We start from the raw sequence: 20146 nt of genomic DNA on the forward strand, positions 1-20146 counted from the left end.
GTGTGATCTATTGCGCGAGGCAAGAATGTGGAACACTTTGGTAATTGTTTTAAATGATTTTTCACGTTCTTTCCACAGACTCCTTTTCGAACTCTTTCCTCACCAGCAGGGAGCAGACGGATGGGTTCCAGTTGGTTTTTTTTTTCTTTCTTTTTGTTACCTCCTTTCTTTAAATTCCATTAAACAAGCCACATTGCTTCCTCATCCCAGAAACATTAGTGAAAAATTCCCTGAAGATAAGTTTTCACTTCCTACGCCAAATCAGGGAAAAAACTTTTAAGCAGAAAATTAAAAAAAAAGAATCACAATCAAACTCGTGCTAGCTTAGTGCGCTATTTATGAGGGAAATGTAATATGTAACACCATTATTCCTACTTCGGCAGACGTTTAGTGTACCGTTAGCGGATCGTCTGCTCTACATATGAAACGATATAGAAGAAGAAATCGATTAAATAGTAACTAACGCAAACAGGTGAACAAACACGGCTAGATTGCCACGTGTGAAAGATAACGATACTGCAGCATAATTGTGGTGGTTTTAGCTAGACAATTTATTGGAATAAAGTTTTTCGTGAGTTTTTACTACGTTTGAGACCAACCATTGGGGGAGTTCTTTTCGAATGGGGTGGGGAAGTTGAAATTATTGTTCCGGTATCCGAACTGTTGCTGATTCCGACTGTGCCGATGTTCGACTGTCAGTCACGTATCGTTTCAAGTTTGATTGATCTGCCGGCCGTGACGGAATTTCTCATAACGGACCAATTATTTGCTTCCAACGTGTCCAAAATTACTTTACCATGCAGCGGCAAACCGAGCCAAACGCAAACAAATAACCCGATGCGGGTCCGTGGTGTGGAGGTTTTCAAACAGACTTTTAATACTACACGCCAGTCGATGTCCGAAACTTGCGGCTAAAGCATTCACCCAACATCGGTGGTCATTTGTGTTTCAATTTCGGTGTAACATATTGGTGCATTTTAATATTTAGCTCGTCGGCTCGCTCTACTTTTTGGAGAGATTTTAAATAAAGCACCCATATCATGCACACACACAGACACACGGACCTCTCTTGCAAACAACATCCTCAAATATGTGAAAAGTCAGGCGGAAAAGTGTGTGTGTGTGTGTTCTCGTGGGGGCCCTTTTGATTAAAAGCTCCAAAATGAAACATTCAATCGGAACGCGGCATCGGTGTGTTTGCTCGAAATCGTGCCCGAACCCCGAATGCCGGTTATTTGTTCCCGTCCTTGGCATTGTGCTGCTGCTCCTTCCGATACGTCCCCCCCTCCCTCCCCCGCTGCCTGCTCTGGATGTCACCGGCGTCAGGGTGCTTGCGTCGCCGCAAGCAACGTTCACAATTTCGAACATTCAAAAAAGAAAAAACCGTTGCGCTTCGGCAGCTTCCATCAAGCGGCCCGCGCCGGTGGACCGAGCGTTCAATCAACCAAAATTGTATTTTTCTCCCACGGTGTGCACAAGGTTGGTGGAAAACCTCGGCTGAGGGGGGAAAATCGACGGAGCCAGTAACGCAAACGAACGAAATTGATCCCCGTCAGAACGAAGGCGAAAGGGATGAGATGCATGAGATGGAATGCGTATAGCTTTTTTTTAATGCTTGTTTCCCATTCTTGTTTTGTATTGGATCTGTGGGGTAGTGGGGGAAATGGTGGTAGTGTGCGTCGCTTACCGAAAGGTGAGTTTAATTTTGAAAAGTGCAACATTCATGTCGTCCACTCAGCAAAGATGCAAACTTTCGCACAGTATCGACTCGGCAGGAACGGTATGAGTTTCATTTTATTCTACCTTTCTGCTATTCTTCGAAGGAGATAGAGAAAGAGAGAGAGAGGGCAACGAGAGGACGTTTCCAATTCATTCTATCTGGCTGCGACGAGGAAACAACTGGATTCCTTTCGATCCCGTAGTAAGTCGACCTCGGTATTGTTGCTTGCGCAAGTTGGTTCTACCTGGTTCGTAGTGAAATTGAAAAGCAAATCTTGTGGTTTCGGCACGCGGATGAAGGAAACAATCTCATTCGTTGTCATTCCCTGAGGCTGACAGGTTGGGGATCCTTGGAGTTGGCTCCCATTGTCGATCGTCTTGCTCTGCTTTTAGTCAAATCGTTTTTCGATCTTTACCACAAAAAAGGACTCCGTTATTAGTGGGCAAGGAAATTACAAACGTCAAACGTAATGGGATTACATACGTGACCCGATTGGCTTCGTAACAAAAAAAGTTGCCTTATCTGTAATTTTAACGGTGTGACACCAAGAAAAACATTACTTGTGATAAGCAATTGGAAATCAGTAATAAAAATAATACTCCCACTCAAGATCGGTGAAAAAAGAGGTCGAAGCATTCCGTGTAAAGGGCCTAAAATCGAGTGGAAATATGTTTGACAATTGGTTTGAATTTTATTTACCTTTCATGAGCGCCTTGAAATGTTTCTGTATAGACAATTTCGCATATTTCACTAACTAAACAAGTAATTGAGGTGTTTGGTGGGAAGTCGCACGTAAGCAATGTTTTCGCACTTGGATGTGGCTCTTCCATGAGGACCAATAGGATCCATATCCCATGACTTCGCCCTGGGGAGCACGTTCGACTACTCTGGATATTATTTTACGACACTAATCGCGAGGCCATGTGTCGTAATTGAAACACGGTGATACAGACTTTTCGGTTACCTATTTCGTGCAAGAGACTCTTACAAAGATACTCTACATAATGCAAGAATGTTTGTTGAACACTTTTCAAACTAACTATCAAAACAATGGCGGTGAAGAAAAACGATTTGCATCGACCTCTCTTTTTACCGATCTTGTTTCTACTTTACTGCTTCTTTAAAACACCGTGTGTGTATATACCAAAAATCTTAAACATATTAATTGCTACAAAATGTTTTTTCCTTCTTTCAATAACGATCTACTTCGTCCCCTTAAGGATATTATTTTATATTTGTTCTGCCATGTCAAAAGGACTATTTGTTCACTATGTCCCTCTAATGAGAGGATCAAATCTGATGGAACTTGTTTAGAAAAGCTTCAATACTTACAGGGATCCATGTCTAACTACCATTTTTATATACAACTAGCTGACCCGTTTGATGTTGTTAAAAATTGGTTTAACGGTCACATTATATTTCTTAAGTACATTAATTTCATTGTATTTACACTTTTTACGTCGTAAAAAGCTTATAGTGAGGCTGCTAATGATTATCATCCTTATTTTGTTATTAATCAAGCAGACCAATTGAATGAACGATGTTTTATGTACGCCTGGTAAGCCATGTATGACGTACATATTAGTTTTCTAAATTGGGTTTCTATTAGAGCTTTTTAAGAATCTGCTAAGGTGTATTGCCGATGTCTAATAACTGTTTGGAGAAAGTAAAAGCTGATGGATCATGTAGCATTTGGACGTGCCTGTTTATGCTTAGTTAAAGTTTTTCAATATTGCTCCACAACACCGATGAGTAAGGCAAGTTCAGGTGATCTTATCAGCATAGGTGGATCGTGGCACTACGGGAAGAGTTTGCCTGAAATCACCTGAGAGGAGAAACACAGTACAGTTGGTCTCCGCAGTACGCGAATGTTTGGGACCGAACGCAATAGCGTATATCGATTCGCGTATTGGGGATTTCCTCTGCCATATAGTTTATACTTCATATTGAAGAGTTGACACTGAGAGGGAACCGCTTATTTAACATATCTTTTATCCAAATAACTAATAAGTGTTCCATTTTTTCCATTGTTTCATTATATCTCTGTTAAAAAGTGCATATTAAAAACTTCATTCTACCAAAACAAAGTAAAACTGACTAATAGAAGTCGAGCAACCCTATGGGCTGTCAGTTGTAAAAAATTGCGTATTGCGAATTCGCGTATATCGAGAATAGCGTACTGCAGGGATCTACTGTATTACTGGAACAATCTTTATTACACTTCACGTCTTTGAGTGTTCTGTACAGCGCCTCAAGAGAATGCTTCTTTGCCATGGTGCATTCTTCCCAGATAATTATTTTTCACTGTTGCATGACCTAGGCCATGAGTGATTGATTTTTGTTGTTTCATACGGCTTTTGTGTTCCTATTGATGTTTCGAAGTAGCCTAAATGATGAATGCGTCGTTCTACCTCCATTTCCAGCTACAATTCCAGATGAAGCAACTGGTATTGCAATGTCATTGTTTGCTCGTATTTTGGAAAGCAAGAGCGATATGAGAAATGTTTTGCCAGTTCGGACTGGGGCATCCAAAAAAAGATACCACTTTGTCCCGTTGATACTGCCATGATAATGCTTTCGTAAACATATGCTTGTTCATCAGTCAACATTGATACGTTGTGAGAAACGATATCCAACATGACTGCAATATTATGCTGCAGTTCACGACTTATTTCAGTGTCCATCAAATTAAATGCACTTCGATTCGGCGAACCTAAAACATAACAATAACTTAGCGGTAAATTTTTAATTACCATGCAACGATCCTCGATACTAATCATAGCTTGTCGGACTAAATTCAGCGACATTAATGTTTGAACACACGTTTTGTTCTATCATGACTATGCGCCGCATTTTGTCCTGGTAACAGTAAAACTTACGCCACGTTGGATTGCATGTAAACGTGACGAATAAGCATGCTCGTCCCTACTCGCGAGTTCATAGCCTCGCTGTAGTAACTATACTGAAATTCGTTTTCACAACACTGGTAAATGAGAAGGTTTTCTCACTGCTCTAAGCAACAATAATTTGAACACATATTCTACTACCACCAATTAACAACATTAGTTATTATTACCAAAAATTAACAAAGATTTTACTATCGTCACTTATATGAAACGACTTGTTTGAATTAAATTCACCACTTTTGTATTAAACTCACCACCACAGTATGTCAAAAGGCATGTTGCTGTGTCCGTTTATACTTGTTGTAGTTCACTTTATGTGTCATTGCTGAATGTAAACAAAACAAACAAACCAATGTATGACGATAGAAAATTGTAATTAATTAAAAAAGTATAAAATTTACAGATATGAGACATAGTTAAAAACCTATTCTCATACCTAAGGAACGTGTGTGCAAAGTTTGAGTTTAAATGGTTCAGTCGTTTAGGAGGAGTTTGAACACTAACACCGTGACACAAGAATTTTATAGATATAGATTTCTAAGGCAACAGATGAATAATAAAAGATGGAAATCCAAATTGTTGAACTTTCTTAATTCATCAAGATCTCTGTTAGAAAATACCAGGTTTACTTTAGTCAAGCGATACCACAAAATCTCACGTCAAAGGAAGAAAGAAACGTAAGATAAAATTCTACTCAGAAGCGGTTGTTCCCAAGCTATTCCTACATCCCGAGTGCATCTGTCAGTATTCCTACCGTCGAATGGAATTATTCAATCACTCACCGTTCCACTCGGAACGGCTTGTGGCCCTATACTTTATCCTGCATTTCTCATCCCTCTCCTGTATTGTTGTAAACGACTGACGATGGCGAAAAATCCTCCACTGCAGCGTACTCCTTCCGCTTTTGTGTGCGCTCGCGCTTCAAATGACAGACGAGAAAAAGTAGAAAAAGAAAATCCCCTCGGCAGCACAAGTGAATGCTTAATCGCGCCGCTCGCAAAAGTGGGGCGGAAAAACAGGAAAACAGAAACGTTAAAATGCAGCATCGTTACCATCATTAATGCTGGCCACTTGGCCACGACGCTGACTAACTAGCTTCCCAAGAACTCCCTCGCTTACCCTCCCCCCGAAATGGCCCCGAATGGATAAGTGGTTCGATCGATGTGTCTTTCCATCGACGGAAACGAGAAATAAATGTGTGTTTCGCGGAAAAGCAGAAAAGCTACCCGGCTCTCCCGGGGAAGAGTAGAACGTACCTTTCCTCTCCCGCCGACCGCTGGCCCATTGAGGACAGACCACTTCTAAGGAAGCGCACGCAGATGGAAAAGAAAATTGCATACGCTACTCGGCACGCGGTACGGATGGGTTAAGTGGTATGGACAGGGAAAACCACGCCAAAGTCGACTACAACGGATCTTAGGTAGGTTTTTTTTTATTCCAGGAGATAAATACCTCAACGTGTATTGGTGTGTGTGTGTGTCATTTCATTTTATTTTCGTTCGTTCCACTCTACACCACAAAAGCCGGAAGAAGCTTTCTGGAGAGTGAAAATGTTCGGAAAAATAAAACGACCAAGTACAAATAGGCACTCGAAAGTGGGATGGAAAAGTTTAACCCTTCTTACAACGGAACGGGGGAAAAATGTGCGGAAGCAAACGATGCACGATGAACCAATGGGGAAAATGGACGGTCGAAGCAACACTCGGAAGGGATAGAGACGGCTGTTTCCAGGGCCGTATTTTCCTCGATCCCACGATGGAAAAGGGGGGGGTGAAGAGGACGAAGGGAGGTCGGAAAATAGTGCGTCTGTTGGTGCCATTCACCGGTTTGGTTCGGTATTTTCCCGTCAACAGAGGATAGAGTGGTCGCAAGAAGAGGAAGGCCAAAGGGAAAAAAGCAGCATTTCTGCTGCCCGGAAAATGGATCTCGGAGATAAATTGAACGGGAATCGATTGCCGTCCGGGTTTCCTCCGTTTGGGGGGTTTTTTCACCACCCCCGTTTGTAAACCGTTGGTGGATCTAGAAAGGAGGAAAGAAAGAAAGCAAAATGCCAGCACAAAAATAAATAGAACGTGGTTTGTCCAAGAAAACTAACGCTTCGTTGCGATGTGTATTGCATTTTCGTAATATTATATATTCCTAGCCTTCGCCGCCTTACCCCCCCTATGTTCAACGATATTCTCTGCGCTCGTTGCCTTGTCGGTACACGACCCGGCTGGCATCCTCATAAAGGACATTCGTGTCGGTGCGGTTGAGGCGTTTGCGTACGGTTTAGTTTCGTTTTTCTTCAGTGCGATCCAAGGCCTCCCGATGTAAGTCGCTCGACCGCTCGACTAACTGACTGACTCCTGTAACCGACCTACTAACCGGACTTACTAACTGACTGACTGACTGAGTGACTGAGTGACCACTACGGAAGGGACGGAGAGTGCACCGGCTCCAAATGCATCGGATGCAACGCCTTACAAACGGCTCCGCTGGACCAACCCGCCGTGGCGGTTGAAGGCACACATAAACTCACACACACACATACATAAACACACGCACGCACACACGCACACACATACAGGCACACGCTCACAATGGTTCACTCGCGGGCATACTATTTCAACCGAGGACTGCGTCAACCGCTTGCTAGTTCCACGATGATCTGCGGTGTCGTTCGGCTATCGGAGCTGGCGTGCTCCGTCGGGACGACTATCCGCTGCCGGATGCCGGAGGTCTCCAGGGCATCCTCCTCATCCTCATCCCCCGACCCAACCGCGCAGCTCTCGGGAAGGACCTCCGCCAGTGGTTTGCTTTCGGCCACGAATCCCTTACCCCCGACCTCCACCATCGGTCGATTGTTGTTGATGTCCTCCGAGGGTTTCTGCGCGTCCACGGTGGCGGTTTCCGTCGCCGGCGTTTCGTCCCGCGGGAGCTCCTGCACACCCGAATGTTTTGCCACCTCCTCCTCCTCCACCGGCGGGAGGCTCGTGGTCGGTGCGTGACCGGCGGCGGTCAGTGGCGTGGCCGACTGTAACGCCTTCCCCTTGCGCTTGTAGCTTTCGATGTAGAAGTTCATGAACAGCGCCAGGAAGATGGTGGCGTTGATGAGCAGCAGCGTGGAGATGAAGCGCGGGAACGGGCAGCCGGTCACGAGGGCATTGATGCAGTGCGCGATGCAGATGATGAATTGTATCTGCAACGAAGGGAACGAAGCGGTCAGATATCAGATAATGACGCCCAACGGATTGGTGCGTATGCGAGAGCCGCAAGTGGGCTGGATTAATGGTTGTGTGCAATCGAATTTACGGCCACGCTGCAGCAAATGCTCGAATTTTATTTACATCTGGTAGGGAATGTAAAACAGTACCAATGAAAAATTTCCCCGCAAACTCGTTGATTTGCGTTCAATAAATAATAAACTTCAAACTCGGTAAAGTGAATTAGCCTAATTGCACTACATCCGTTTGCTAATAAATATAATCAAAAGAATGTGTTATTCCAGCGATATTATCTACTCATAAATGTGATCAAAAGAATGAGTTATTCCAGCGATATTATCTACTTATGATTTAACACAATTCACGGCGTTGTTGAGCCGTGATTGTCACTACCATTTGGTTTGTTCCATCAATCGAAAGGTGTACTTTCGAATTTTGTTTCCTACTTTGTAGAGTTTTAACTTTTAGCGAAAATATTAAATTTTAGCTCTTTTTCTACTTTTACTTATATGCTTAAGGTTCACCGCGTGTCCAACAATTTGAAAACGCACTAGATATGATGTTGCTGTTTTTTTTTTATTTAGTTATTCTAACAGCTATTTGATCATTATTTGAATTTTTATCACCAGGTGGAAGGATTGTTCCTATTTAAATGAAAACTAAATGTTATGATAAAAAGCACGGTTGTTTTAAACCTTTGGTTTCAGGGTTATAGATAATCTAATAACGACTTTTTGATTTTTTCGTTTGAAAAAATCAATGAACTTCTAGTTTGAATAGTGCACAAGTTCATTATGCCAGTAAATTATCTATTCGTCATTAGTTTTTGCGCAACAAAAATAAATACGTGGCTCCAAATTATAACACGGCGGTAAAACCAATCAAATATTTTTTCCGGAAAATTATACCTTCCACAACCAATCGAGAGAGGGGGGAGAAAAGCATTGCAACTTACAATTTGCACCTCCGTCATGTACTTCTTCCACCAAAGGTACTTCTGGTAGCGCGGGCCCATCGCTGACAGCATGTAGTAGAAGTACATCAGCACGTGCACAAAGTTGTTAATCACGTTCGGGAGCGTCGCATTTCCACCTGGAGAAGAAAAAAGGACGAAAGACAAACGGAGGGTGGGAAATAAAAATCGACTCTGCAAATTACTCGCCCTCCCCCGCCCTCCAGTTCAATTCACAGACGATTTATCAGCGATTTTCTTTTTTTTATGTTTGTCTTCCATCCTCTGTCACTTGGTTATTTTGCTCCTTTTGCCCTTGCGGGGGTTGTTTAAATCGTGTTGAAACCTGATGTCGTCGATACGGCCGGGAGACCGGGGAGCTTTAATTCGCTTTTGAGTTATTGATTGCGTTTGACACGCGGATGTGTGAAACCGTTTGTGGTTTGCTTTCCTTCTTTATATTTTTTTCCTTTTACTCCTCTACCTTGTAACCTCCTGCCGAACTGCCCTTTTCTCTTCACGAACACGACAACGTTCGGTTACGCCCCTCAATCGGTAAATCGTGCGTGATGATGGATTTGTAATTATTAAATCGATGGAATGATACATTTTACACCTCACCGCACCTTTTCAGCGGCATCAGGGTGTGATGCCGTTTATCTTCGATTTCTTTGCGAATCGGAGTCGCCTCTCTTTTTTTTTGTAATTTCTGAAATGGCACGGACTTTGAGTCCATAGGGGATAAGCTTACCGGCAATGAATTTTGTCAAGATCCACGCCTCCATCGGTGTGAGCGAGTGATGGTAGACGTGCAGGTCGGTAATTTGCGACTGTTTTTTGCGCAGCACAAAGAACACCGTGTCGGCGAATTCGGTCAGCTTCGAGAGGTAGTACACGTAGCAGAGGTTGAACATCTGGGAGAAAAGAAGTGACATGGTTTGTTACTTATCAATTGATTGAGAGATTCGGAGTTTGTACTGAGGGTACAATTACCTACCCTTCGTGAGAGAGGACTGTCGGAGTAGTCCACTGTTTGGCACGTGAAACTGTAGCCCCGCAACCAACCGGCCATCAGGTGCTGGAAGGAACAAGCACGGTCAGTGGAAAGTGAAACACCGGAACGAAACGCGTCTACGCCACTTACCTCGTAGAACATGTACCCACTGAGGAGCACCTGGAACAGGTTGTAGAAGATGATCACTCGTCGCAAGTCCATCGGCTTCCGGTCCCGCATGTACATCGGACCGATCAGGAGAACCCACAAGAGGTAGATGGTGATCATTCCGAGCGTCGGCAGTGGATTGTCCATGAAGGGCAGCTGTTTCGCTCTGGGATCTGTAACGCAGATAATGAAAAGATACTAAATTAGATAACAAGAAAAAGGACTCATTTTTCACAAAAATACGTTTAACATTTCAAAACAATTTGCTTTTCTATCAATCCATCTGTTGGCAAATTTAGGAACCTTCTGGCGTAAAGTTTCCTGTGCTACTGAAATATTTCATGAAATATTTCGACAAAATGTTCAAAAGTGAGAATTTACTGAGATTTGTTTGGTTCAACTATTTTTACAAATAAAGGCCGATTTTAAAAGACTTTAAAACATTTAGTTTAGCTACATTTAGTAGCTTTAAAACTTTTTCTTAGATATCAAAACTCAAAAACAGAATTAATTTATGTCTTCTGCAGATAGTTTGTGGTGAAACACATCCATTATCCAGTCAAGTTTTGTTAGTCGTAGGAATGAAACGAAAAACAAGTGAAGGTAAAATGTCTGCTCATCCCAAAAGCAACTCTATATGGTGATTCATCCTTCAGCTTGGTGAACAGAAAATCGATTCCGTCGATTGTTCGAACGGCTGCCTTGACTCTGCCCTTACGATCGAACCGTGCAGAAAACACACAATCCAGTCCAATCACTTTTCGAAGCCGTTTCATCATTCTCTGATAGCATTGGACAAAGAATGGTAGAAGCTGATGGAGTGTGTTTTTGATTGAAATCGCACAGACTCACAAGAGCACGCTTAGTTGCCGCGGCGAAGTAGTCGAGCGGTTTCGAGAAGAATTTAAAACAGACACCTGCTGTCACGCAGCCCTCGCTTAGTCGCTCCTAAGTCCTTCACCTAACTCCACCCCGTCATTAATCATCGGAGGTCCCTTCGATCCATCGCGTTGTGATCGCTTCGATACCAACCGGCAATGAGTTCCACCAGCGCGCGCCACCAGTGAGCAATCAGCGACGAGATGGAGCTTCCTCGAGTGTAGTCATCCATCGTCAGCAACACCTCGGACTTGATCATGTCCACCGGGGCGTGCCAATCGATGTTGGTTCTCAGCGCGGACGCCATCGTCGCCGGCGTCACCATTGTAAACCGTTCCCTTTGCCTTTGTCAGCGAATTCCGAAGAGCGTTTCGAAATCGGATCAAACAAACAAAAAACCCAAAACGCGAAAAAACACTTTTCTAGTACGACACTTTGCGCTGACACTGCACTGAGCGGTTGCCGAGTTGATTGTTTGTAGAAAATGACACCAAACACCGACGGGCACGATGGTCTTCGATGCGTTTGCCTGAACCACTCCGCCTGACCAAGAACGATGCACTGGATCCTTAAGCCGTGCTGGCAAGGGTTATTATATCAGCACCGACGCTGGCCGGCCGATAAGAACCGAACCATCCATCGGCACACCGGCCGGAAAAACAAACGCATTGCGTAACCGGCTAGAAAACGATCGAGCAGCGATGGATCGCCGGGTGGCTTCGGCTTGGGAAAACGGCATCCTCGCCCTACCGACGGGGGCTTCCCCGGGAGGCCACTAGGCGGTTTGGAAGCTTTCGCAAGCTTTCTACCTTGTACCAGTGCCAGCTGACGGTAGACTTGAACTTGGGTCGAGCGGCGTGCACTTCAAGTACGTGCTGCACCGTTCGTGTGCATCGTCACTCGTGCGTGAGAACCGGACGGATGGGTATCGTCGTTCGAGCAGCAAAATGGAAAACATTCTGCTAACATTTATTGGTGTTTGTGTGAGTATGCTAATCGCGCCATTAGAACGCTAAAGAACGGACTTGGTCGAGGTGAGGAACCGAAAACGGTGAAACCTAACCCCGTTCTTTGCGACGGTAGCAAAACTATTGCGCAACGCGTCATCTGGCGAAGGGCGTGCATCACGGTAACCATAAGCGGCTGGCCATAAGCCCCGGGTCCGAGTTTATTCGGTTGTTGACGGTGTAACAAGCGAGGCACGGTTTTATTTGAGGCAATTAAACAATCGTAGTTTATAGTTCAGTCAGTTTAATAGACCCATACAGTTGGTTATAAATCGTAAGTTTTAAATTGAACCGATTTGGGTCACATCTGACCTTAAACAAGGTAAGTGTGATTAAATAAAAAAAGTGTTTATAATCTAAATGCAGAATCTTTCACCGATTTAATTTGAGGATCTGATAAACGCCGCTTTTCAGCCGTTAACTTGTTTAATTATTTATTAATTTTCGATGTGAATGATTGGTTGCGTGTAACTGAGTAGTTCTCTACTCTTTCGCATATATTTTTAAGACCGTGCTTGCTAAAGATTCCACGTTCCTCTTATTTCGTAATAAGAGACCATTTTCTTTAAAAGGTATATTTTTCTTATTTATTCTGAACTTTAGTGCTTCCTACAAAACACCCATCTAAGTTTTTATTTTTTCACGATGTCAGGTTTGCTTTTATCCCAAAAATGAAGATTAAAATGGCATAACGGTGTTCCTGTTATATGTTGGAGAAAAAAAAATCATCTAAAATAAGTATGAACATATTTTTGAAAAATTTGCGATAACATTTTGAATATTTTATCTTCTGCCACTTTTTAATGTAACTATTTAGATTTGAAAATTAAATTACCGTTCAAGGTATTAAGCCCTTCCTTTCAGTTTCCTTTTCAATCATCTGGCCCTTTTTAGTAAATGTATGCCGACCCCTGGATTAGAGCCTCAAAAACTACTTAGTAACCAAAAGCTTCAAAAGGGAGAAAGATTTTTTTTTATAGGGGATTCATATTTATTGAGGATCTTCGTTCAATGTTTATTTATCTTACGTTTCAAATTTTCTTTTCCTTATCACCTTGTAAACTTTTCTTTGAATTTTAATGATTACGAGACAGTCTCTCTTTGGTGTATGAAGTCTGGAGTTTTATTTTGGTAAAATGTAGAAAAATAAATTAAATCAAACAAGGAAAGTAATTTAGTTTGTGAGTTAAACCACCTTGTATTCTTTATTGTTGGTTCGTTCCAAAATTGGCAAATTATTTGTTCGCATGTGAAACCCGCAGATACGCTTAGAGTTTTCCTAAAGAGATAATTTTAGAGATGAATCGGCATCTTTTCAACATCGTGCACTATTGATTCCGTCTCATAGTCAATCAAGCACTGGTCGATTTCTTAAGTGGCCGCCGCCTAGATCGGTTGGCAAGCCGGAGATCCATAACCCGGTTGTTTAGTGTCGATGGGCTCATCGTCCGTAACGAATCGTTCACTTCTAGGAAGCATTGTGTTGGATGCGTTTGGTTGTTATTGGTTCCGCCGATTACTTACGCTAAAGATTTTGTTAAACACTAACATGTCGGAAGATGCTACCTTGATTTTCAATCAAAATTGGGTTGTTTAATGAATTTTTGATGAACCATTTCCTTGTTAGCTCACAAATCGTCACACAGGAAGGATCGCTGGCGAGATTCGGTGGAATGTTAAATAAATTTAGAAAAACTACCGGTCGTATCTTCCGCCGTTCAACATGGTAGAGCATCCAAAGAACGTTTGAAAAAAAGATGGTTGGTGTATCCACCGGTTTACCGTTGGTGTCCGCCACCAGGAAGCGTACCATCGCAAACAACGCCGCCGACTCAAGAGCACGTGCTCGGTACACATTAACCGCTTCGTTACCGTGCGTTCGTCGTCGACGTCAGTGAAACGCCTTCAGCGTGCGAGGGGGTTTTATCGGAAAGCGCACCCGTAATTGACCCGCACGGGGTGGTAATGATCATGAAAACCGAGAGTGCAGCCGTGGGGAAGCAAGCCGAACGCCACGCGGGGCCACTAGTGTTTGAAGAGCGAAAAAACCGGATTGTCGGTGGTACGTCTGTTATTAGCATGGATCACTTTTTTTTTTCTTCTCTCATCCTCCCGACATTCACGTACGGTTCAAGTGCAAACTCATCGGGTAATGTGTATTCCGAGCCGGTGAGGTGGGAGGCAGTTGTGCAATTGACCAGCGACTTTACGTGTTTTTCCTTGGTCGTGAAGTTGTCGTTTGGTTTGTTGTTCTCTCCAACCCGTGGAGGGGTTTATGCTACAGTGTGTCAGCAAACCATTCGGCGTTCGTAATCCGACGGTAGATCAGTTTTACTTTCATTCATCTCAACGTCGGCTCGCAGTAGGCACTGGACGAAACAGGCAAAACGGAGAAAACGAACGTGGCGGGTTGCGAAGGAGCGCGTGAAGGGGAAAGTAAACGTCTCGAAAGGGATGCATAGTTGGAAAGACGGTGGCCCAGTGAACGGTGTACACACACCGAGCGGCCGACCAGCGCCATGCGTAGGCCTCGTTGCGCAACGGCACAATCAATCGACACATGAAAGACTCGACACAGATCGAAAGACTTCAACGCTAGCGACGAACCCCCTCTCATTCGCTCCGAAACGAACGAAACCGTTAGCGCGTGGCGTCGTTGCTGTTGGTCGTGAAAAATTATGCTCCGCGTCTTGCCGTTGGACACTCGACATCGGTAAAAAGGGGGGCAGGTGGTGGTAAAGAGACAGCAAGTGCGATGTACTTACACGTGGTTGAATGGTCGGCGCTATGATGGCGCTTCAAGTGCACGTCAACAAGTGCATACCGGAGTGAAGGTCATGTACATTCAGCTGATGAGGCATCAGCATTTTGGCAGCCACCGTCTGCCAGCTGGCCTTCTATCTCGACCACTCCCGAGGCGTCAGATGGGCGAGTTCAAGGCTCACACATCGACATGGAGGTACAATTTTCTTCGGCCGAATAGTTTTCGCAAAACCTACAAGCGATCTCAATTTAATTGCACAACTCTTTAAACGCGTTTTTTTCTTCTCTCGAACAGATTGATTTTTGGTTTTCTTTCTGAGCCACCCAGCGCGTGTTTAGTTTTCCTGTTTGCCAATTTCCCTAATAGCAGTTTATCGGTCGAATGATTACGTTTGCGCCGGTTGTTGCGCCGAAACTGGGCCACTTTGCTCTGGGGGAGGTAGGTTTGGGAAAGAAAAAAATCGTTACCGATCAAACACGAACGCCGGTTGTTGTGATGGATTCGTTCGCCCACCCAACCCGGAGCCTAAAAACTTGTCAAAACTCTCCGGGGTAAAGTTGAGGCGTGAAAGGGGGAAATGGGATTTCAAGTTTTGTTAAATTGGGTCGCACACAGGTTTTATTTTTATTTTATTTGAACATAGCAAATAGTGAAAGTATGTTTGACTTGGAATTAAAATATATACCCCCTTTTTTTTAAACCCTTTTTACTGAAAAGGTTAAGGTTTTTTTATTTGGTTGATCGGGAAAAAATCTCGTGCGAACTGTTCAAGCCATTTAATTCCACTCAAGTCGGTTACGAAAAATGAAATAACTCCCTCCCCTGAGGCTAGGCACCATCTGTGGCGCGATAAGCAAAGAAACAATTTCCATAAGTTCAATGGCAGGGCGCATCACCCTTCAAAGCGAGAGCGGAGCTTTAAAATGGGTTGAATATTTACGCCGATGAGGTCAAACGGCGAGGAAACGGTCTCCGAAATCAGGCGCCTTGAAAACATCGATCGATCTTATTAGCCAAAGAATAATAAAAGAGAAGTGCTTCAAAGAGGAAGTCAGGTGGGAGAAAAGGAGTTTTGTTTTAAAAATCGAACGTAAGACGATTTAATTCTTAAAACTGAATAAGAAGGGAGACAAAAATAGCTATTATTAAAAACAAACACCTATTTCCCGAACACTGCTGCTTGTTGTCTCACACAGATGTGTCAACGGCATCTATGATGAGCAGCATTAACATATTTATTTATGCACCGACCAAGGCAGGGTTTACCCAAACGAGCCTCAGCCGATGTCCTGAAGCGGATCCTCATCCACCTTAGGACCTTTAAACCGATCTGTGGTGCATTTCAGGTTTATCAACATGTTTCACACGGGCCACCCTTGTTCCCTTTCATCCACTTTTACCCAAATTTAAACATATTCCAACCCTTCGAAATTCGATCGTACGTTCGGTTAAGGTGTTCCTATTGCGTCGAGTTAAAAAGGCACGCATGTTTACAAATCTGCTCCCCCGAAGCGGGTGGCCAGACAAGCCGCGACATTCCACTGCATTTGAATACCGCATCCTGGGGCAGTCCCCCCTCCCACACCACTCCTCCGTACGACGGAGACTTGCAGCATCCGGACCAACGCGTCACGCAACCGAACCCAACCCCACGGCTCGCTGTTGATCATTTTCCTTTCTGGGTGAAGGTCGGGTGAGATAACGATGTTCGGCGGCTCTGGGGGGATAGTGACCTAATCCGTGACAGTGTATGTGTCTGTGTAAATGTGTGTAAAAAAGGGCAGCACGTCAAGGTGTACGAGAAGAGAAAGAAAGCCAATCAGTGCGCCACGTTCGGCTTCGATTGCTTCCTGGTGGCGATCGTTGGCGTGGCGATCTACTGGCTTTTTATCGCCTGAATACATTGATTAGTTAAGCCGCGCGCGCGTGTGTGTGTGCGTGTATGGGTTGAGCATAAATTATAGTAGATATTGCAGACCACCGTCGGGTTCGTCGATTGCCGATGGAGTACGCTCGGAAGGGCTCGCTGAAGGTAAGCCATAGCTCAACAGCATTTACTGGTAGGTTTTTAAATTCCGTATTACAATGTATAAGATTGTGAAAGATGTTATTTCTTTGTGGTAAAATTATGAACATTTATTTATAAAAAGAATACCCTAAATTGCCGAGACATCAACAAGGCATGAATATATTTTTGAAACATAGACTAAATACTTGATAAACATCTTGGACTAAAGATTAAACCACCAATGTTCATGGTACATATTTTATAGCACCCCGCCGTATTGTTTATAGATCTGGTGATAAAATAAATTTATCAAGATCCTAACCATCGAGTGAACAATAAACAACTCGATTAAATGTTTTTTGTTGGCCCGATCGATCGCGATCATAAACCCACGGTTTAGGAGCTCACTTTAACGCATCGGCGACCGAAAAGGCCGCATCACATAAGAAGTAGACGCCTCCAAAAAAAAACAACAAGCCCTCGTACGCTTGGCTGCTTTGAGCGATTTCTACCGCTTTGCCGTGATTTCACCCATCCAACTCCGAAGGAAGTTCGGGGCCCTTTCGGATGGATCAAGGGGGAGTTTTTTAGTTGTTTTCTGCGTCCTTGGTCAGCTGGAGTGGAGTTTCCGTGTTCACTTGGCTGCCGGAACACGGTGGAAGTTTTCATCGGAATTGGATCGAAATTGTGAACATTCCCAAACGCATGTTAGGCGTAAGTGTTTGTTGTTCTAAGGGCATCGAAAAGTAGGTCAAGTGCACGTTCCAAGTTTTCCTTTGCTGTTTAATAAAAGGTCAAAACGGTAAGGTTTGGAAAAGTTAGCACTGAAACGGGTCAAGTATAAATTTTAGTTTCTTTTATAAAAAAAAAATTGGAAGATATTTTTAATTGAACAATTTGCAGACCTTTCATAATAAATAAATATCAATGAACCCATAAATCAATGACCTCACCTTCGCGATTGAAAAAACATCACCCGAAGTTTACTCCATTCAAACAAATTCGTTGCTCGTGCTAATCAGAAAGACATTTCCGTAACGATCCGGTTCTAAACACGCCAAACTGGTTTCTTTTTTTTTGTTGCTTTCGCGCTTTGGATGAAATGGCAAGCGGCATTTCTTCTGTATCTGCCTGTTTTACAAGCCGGATGGAAACAAAGCGCCCATCAGGTGCGTTCGAGACAAGTTTGTGATTTCGATTCGATTCTGATCTTGTACCGAAGCGTACGACAAAAAAAGAGGAAAAAGAAAAGCCAAATCAAATATGCAACCACTTCGAACCGTTGCCTGGGTCGCAGTCGGATCGATCGCAGTTGGTAGAATCGAACACGTTTTTCCCACCCAAGGTTGGGCGTTGCGAAAGATGGAAAGGTTCAAAGTACGCCCCGGGAGTGGACAAGTGTCTGCTTTTTACCACCTTTTAATAGCTCCAAGTGAAGGCGATGAGAGCCGATGGTGAGGGACGGGGAGGCGGGTAACCTTCGGGGGCCATTTCTTGCTACACGATTAGCGTGCGAACACTATAATTTTCTCGACCACCACTTGACCCGATGGCGGCCACTGCTTCCTCATCAAAGCATGTGGCGTTCGAGTGCGGGTTGGTCAGGCGAGAGGTTAGAGCGCAAGGATCCTTACTTACCGGCGATCAGCTCCTCCACGATCAGCCAGTAGCGGTCGATCAGGCCGGTCCAGTTGCGTTCGCTGTGGTACTCGTCCACCGCCATCCGGAATACGAACGACGAGCCGGAGTAGAAGTCGGTGAAGTTGTCCGCGACGCTCATTTTGATGCTGGACGGGTTTAACTTTTTCCTTTGGTTTCTAAGGCGGCGACCAGGCGACGGAACTTCTCTCTCGGAAATAACTGGAAAAACTGCACTATTTGGGATGTGTTTTCCTCTCCGCTCCACGCTGGAAGGGTTCGTCGTTGGACACGAACACACTCACACCCGCACGCACGCAGTCACAAAACAGTCCCCCAAACCCGAAAAAAAGTGCTTCCAGGTTGGGCCACGTCTCGCAGTCCCGTTTTTCGCTTCGGTTCCTCCGTTCGCTGTAAATCAATCCAATTTAAATTACGCCGTTGACACCGTTACATCATCGAAGCCCGATTTCGCATTCTTTCGAGACACTTTGGGGCGATTTGGGCCGCGCATTGGGACGCGTCGTTCGATGACCGAGATTGTGAACACCACGATTGTTCACGCGGTGGAGTTTGCGGAAATGGTTGAATTTTCGCTAGGACACGAATCCAAGGAAGGACTCCTCCGGCAATGTCCTGTTAGATTTCTTTCTGTTTTTTTTTTCCACACAAGTTTAAAGCACTATCGATCGTCCACCAACCGTTGGGCAACACCGAAAAAAGCGACACCGCGCGACCGACCCACACGACACAACGCCAGCGACTGACGGGACGTTGACGGGACAAAATTGCAGACCAGCGAAATAACTTTGAAAAAAAAATGATCGAGTGAAAAACTCCACCACACACACACGCACAAACCCAGGTGGTCGAGTTGGAAATTTTTTGGCAGCCCAGACGTGGAGACGTCCGCGAACGGATGCCGTAACCGAGACGCACGGTGAAGATCTTGCAAAAGGCAGTCGATGGCAACACGCGCACGACACGAAGCCGAACCCCGTCGGAGTCTGCTCACTCATTCACTCCCTCCACCAGCGCCTCGTCGGTGTGGCAGTGTGACGACAAAGCCCGCCATCTAACACACACACACACACACACGCACGCATATACACTGTCTAAGACGCTTGGTAGGGGACGCGATCTTCGCGATCGATCTCGCGGCGAGATGCAGCCCACGGCGCACGCACGGTGATCGGAGAACGACCGAGCGTGCAACCTTCCCGCCTCTCAAGTTCAGCGATGTCCTTCGGAGACGGTGGGGGTGGGGGGAGATGATGGACACGGCGAGGGGGAGCTAGGCCAACCAAACCACCTGGCCGGGGTTGGGTACCGTTTGCGGCCGTTAGGCAATCGGCGGATCTCGCAGCGTTGTGGTCACCACACGCAAAGTGCTGATGCTGATCGTGCCCAGCACTTTCCTTCCTTTAGAGGCGCACTGGCCCTATATTGACCGCGGACTGCTGGGATTGATAAGTTCGTAGAACACGTTGTTGCGAACCCCAACTACAAGGTCCAATGTAGTAAAAACGTATCTCACAGCCGTTTGGATAAACGATCGATAGAAGCAAAATTAAATCCGTTCAAAGATCTTACAACATGTTTACTCGATCTTTTTTAAGAGCGTATGATAAGTTGTTACTGCTCAAAATTTATTTCAATACTAAGTTCAAAATCCAGGATTAAAGCCTGTTCATCTTACATTTTAATATCAATGTTATACACTCTGTCCAGTATGCTATGCTTAAACGATAGTTTTTACCAGATTTTCACTAAAAAATTATTGAGTTCAAGCTAATTTATAAAAATCATGAATTCTTCTTCTTGTTCTTCTTCTTCTTCTTATTCTTGTCTTTATTCTTGGCGTAATGGCCGTCTTCGGTCATACCTACCCTTCAAGCGCTTAT

At 44.4% G+C, this 20146-nt stretch overlaps 1 protein-coding gene across 1 annotated transcript; it reads right to left on the minus strand.

Moving 5' to 3' along the window:
- Positions 1-7249: 7249 nt before the first annotated feature.
- LOC131294455 (elongation of very long chain fatty acids protein 7-like) lies at positions 7250-18384 on the minus strand. The gene is made up of 6 exons (XM_058322502.1): positions 18243-18384; positions 9929-10119; positions 9782-9862; positions 9536-9698; positions 8788-8924; positions 7250-7807 (listed from the first exon to the last, which is right to left on the minus strand). The coding sequence occupies exons 1-6, from the start codon at positions 18382-18384 to the stop codon at positions 7250-7252; spliced, it is 1272 nt and encodes a 423-aa protein (XP_058178485.1).
- Positions 18385-20146: the final 1762 nt, after the last annotated feature.

The sequence above is a fragment of the Anopheles ziemanni genome, chromosome 2 (genome assembly GCF_943734765.1).
Source record: "Anopheles ziemanni chromosome 2, idAnoZiCoDA_A2_x.2, whole genome shotgun sequence".
In the NCBI taxonomy this organism is placed as follows: Eukaryota; Metazoa; Arthropoda; class Insecta; order Diptera; family Culicidae; genus Anopheles; species Anopheles ziemanni.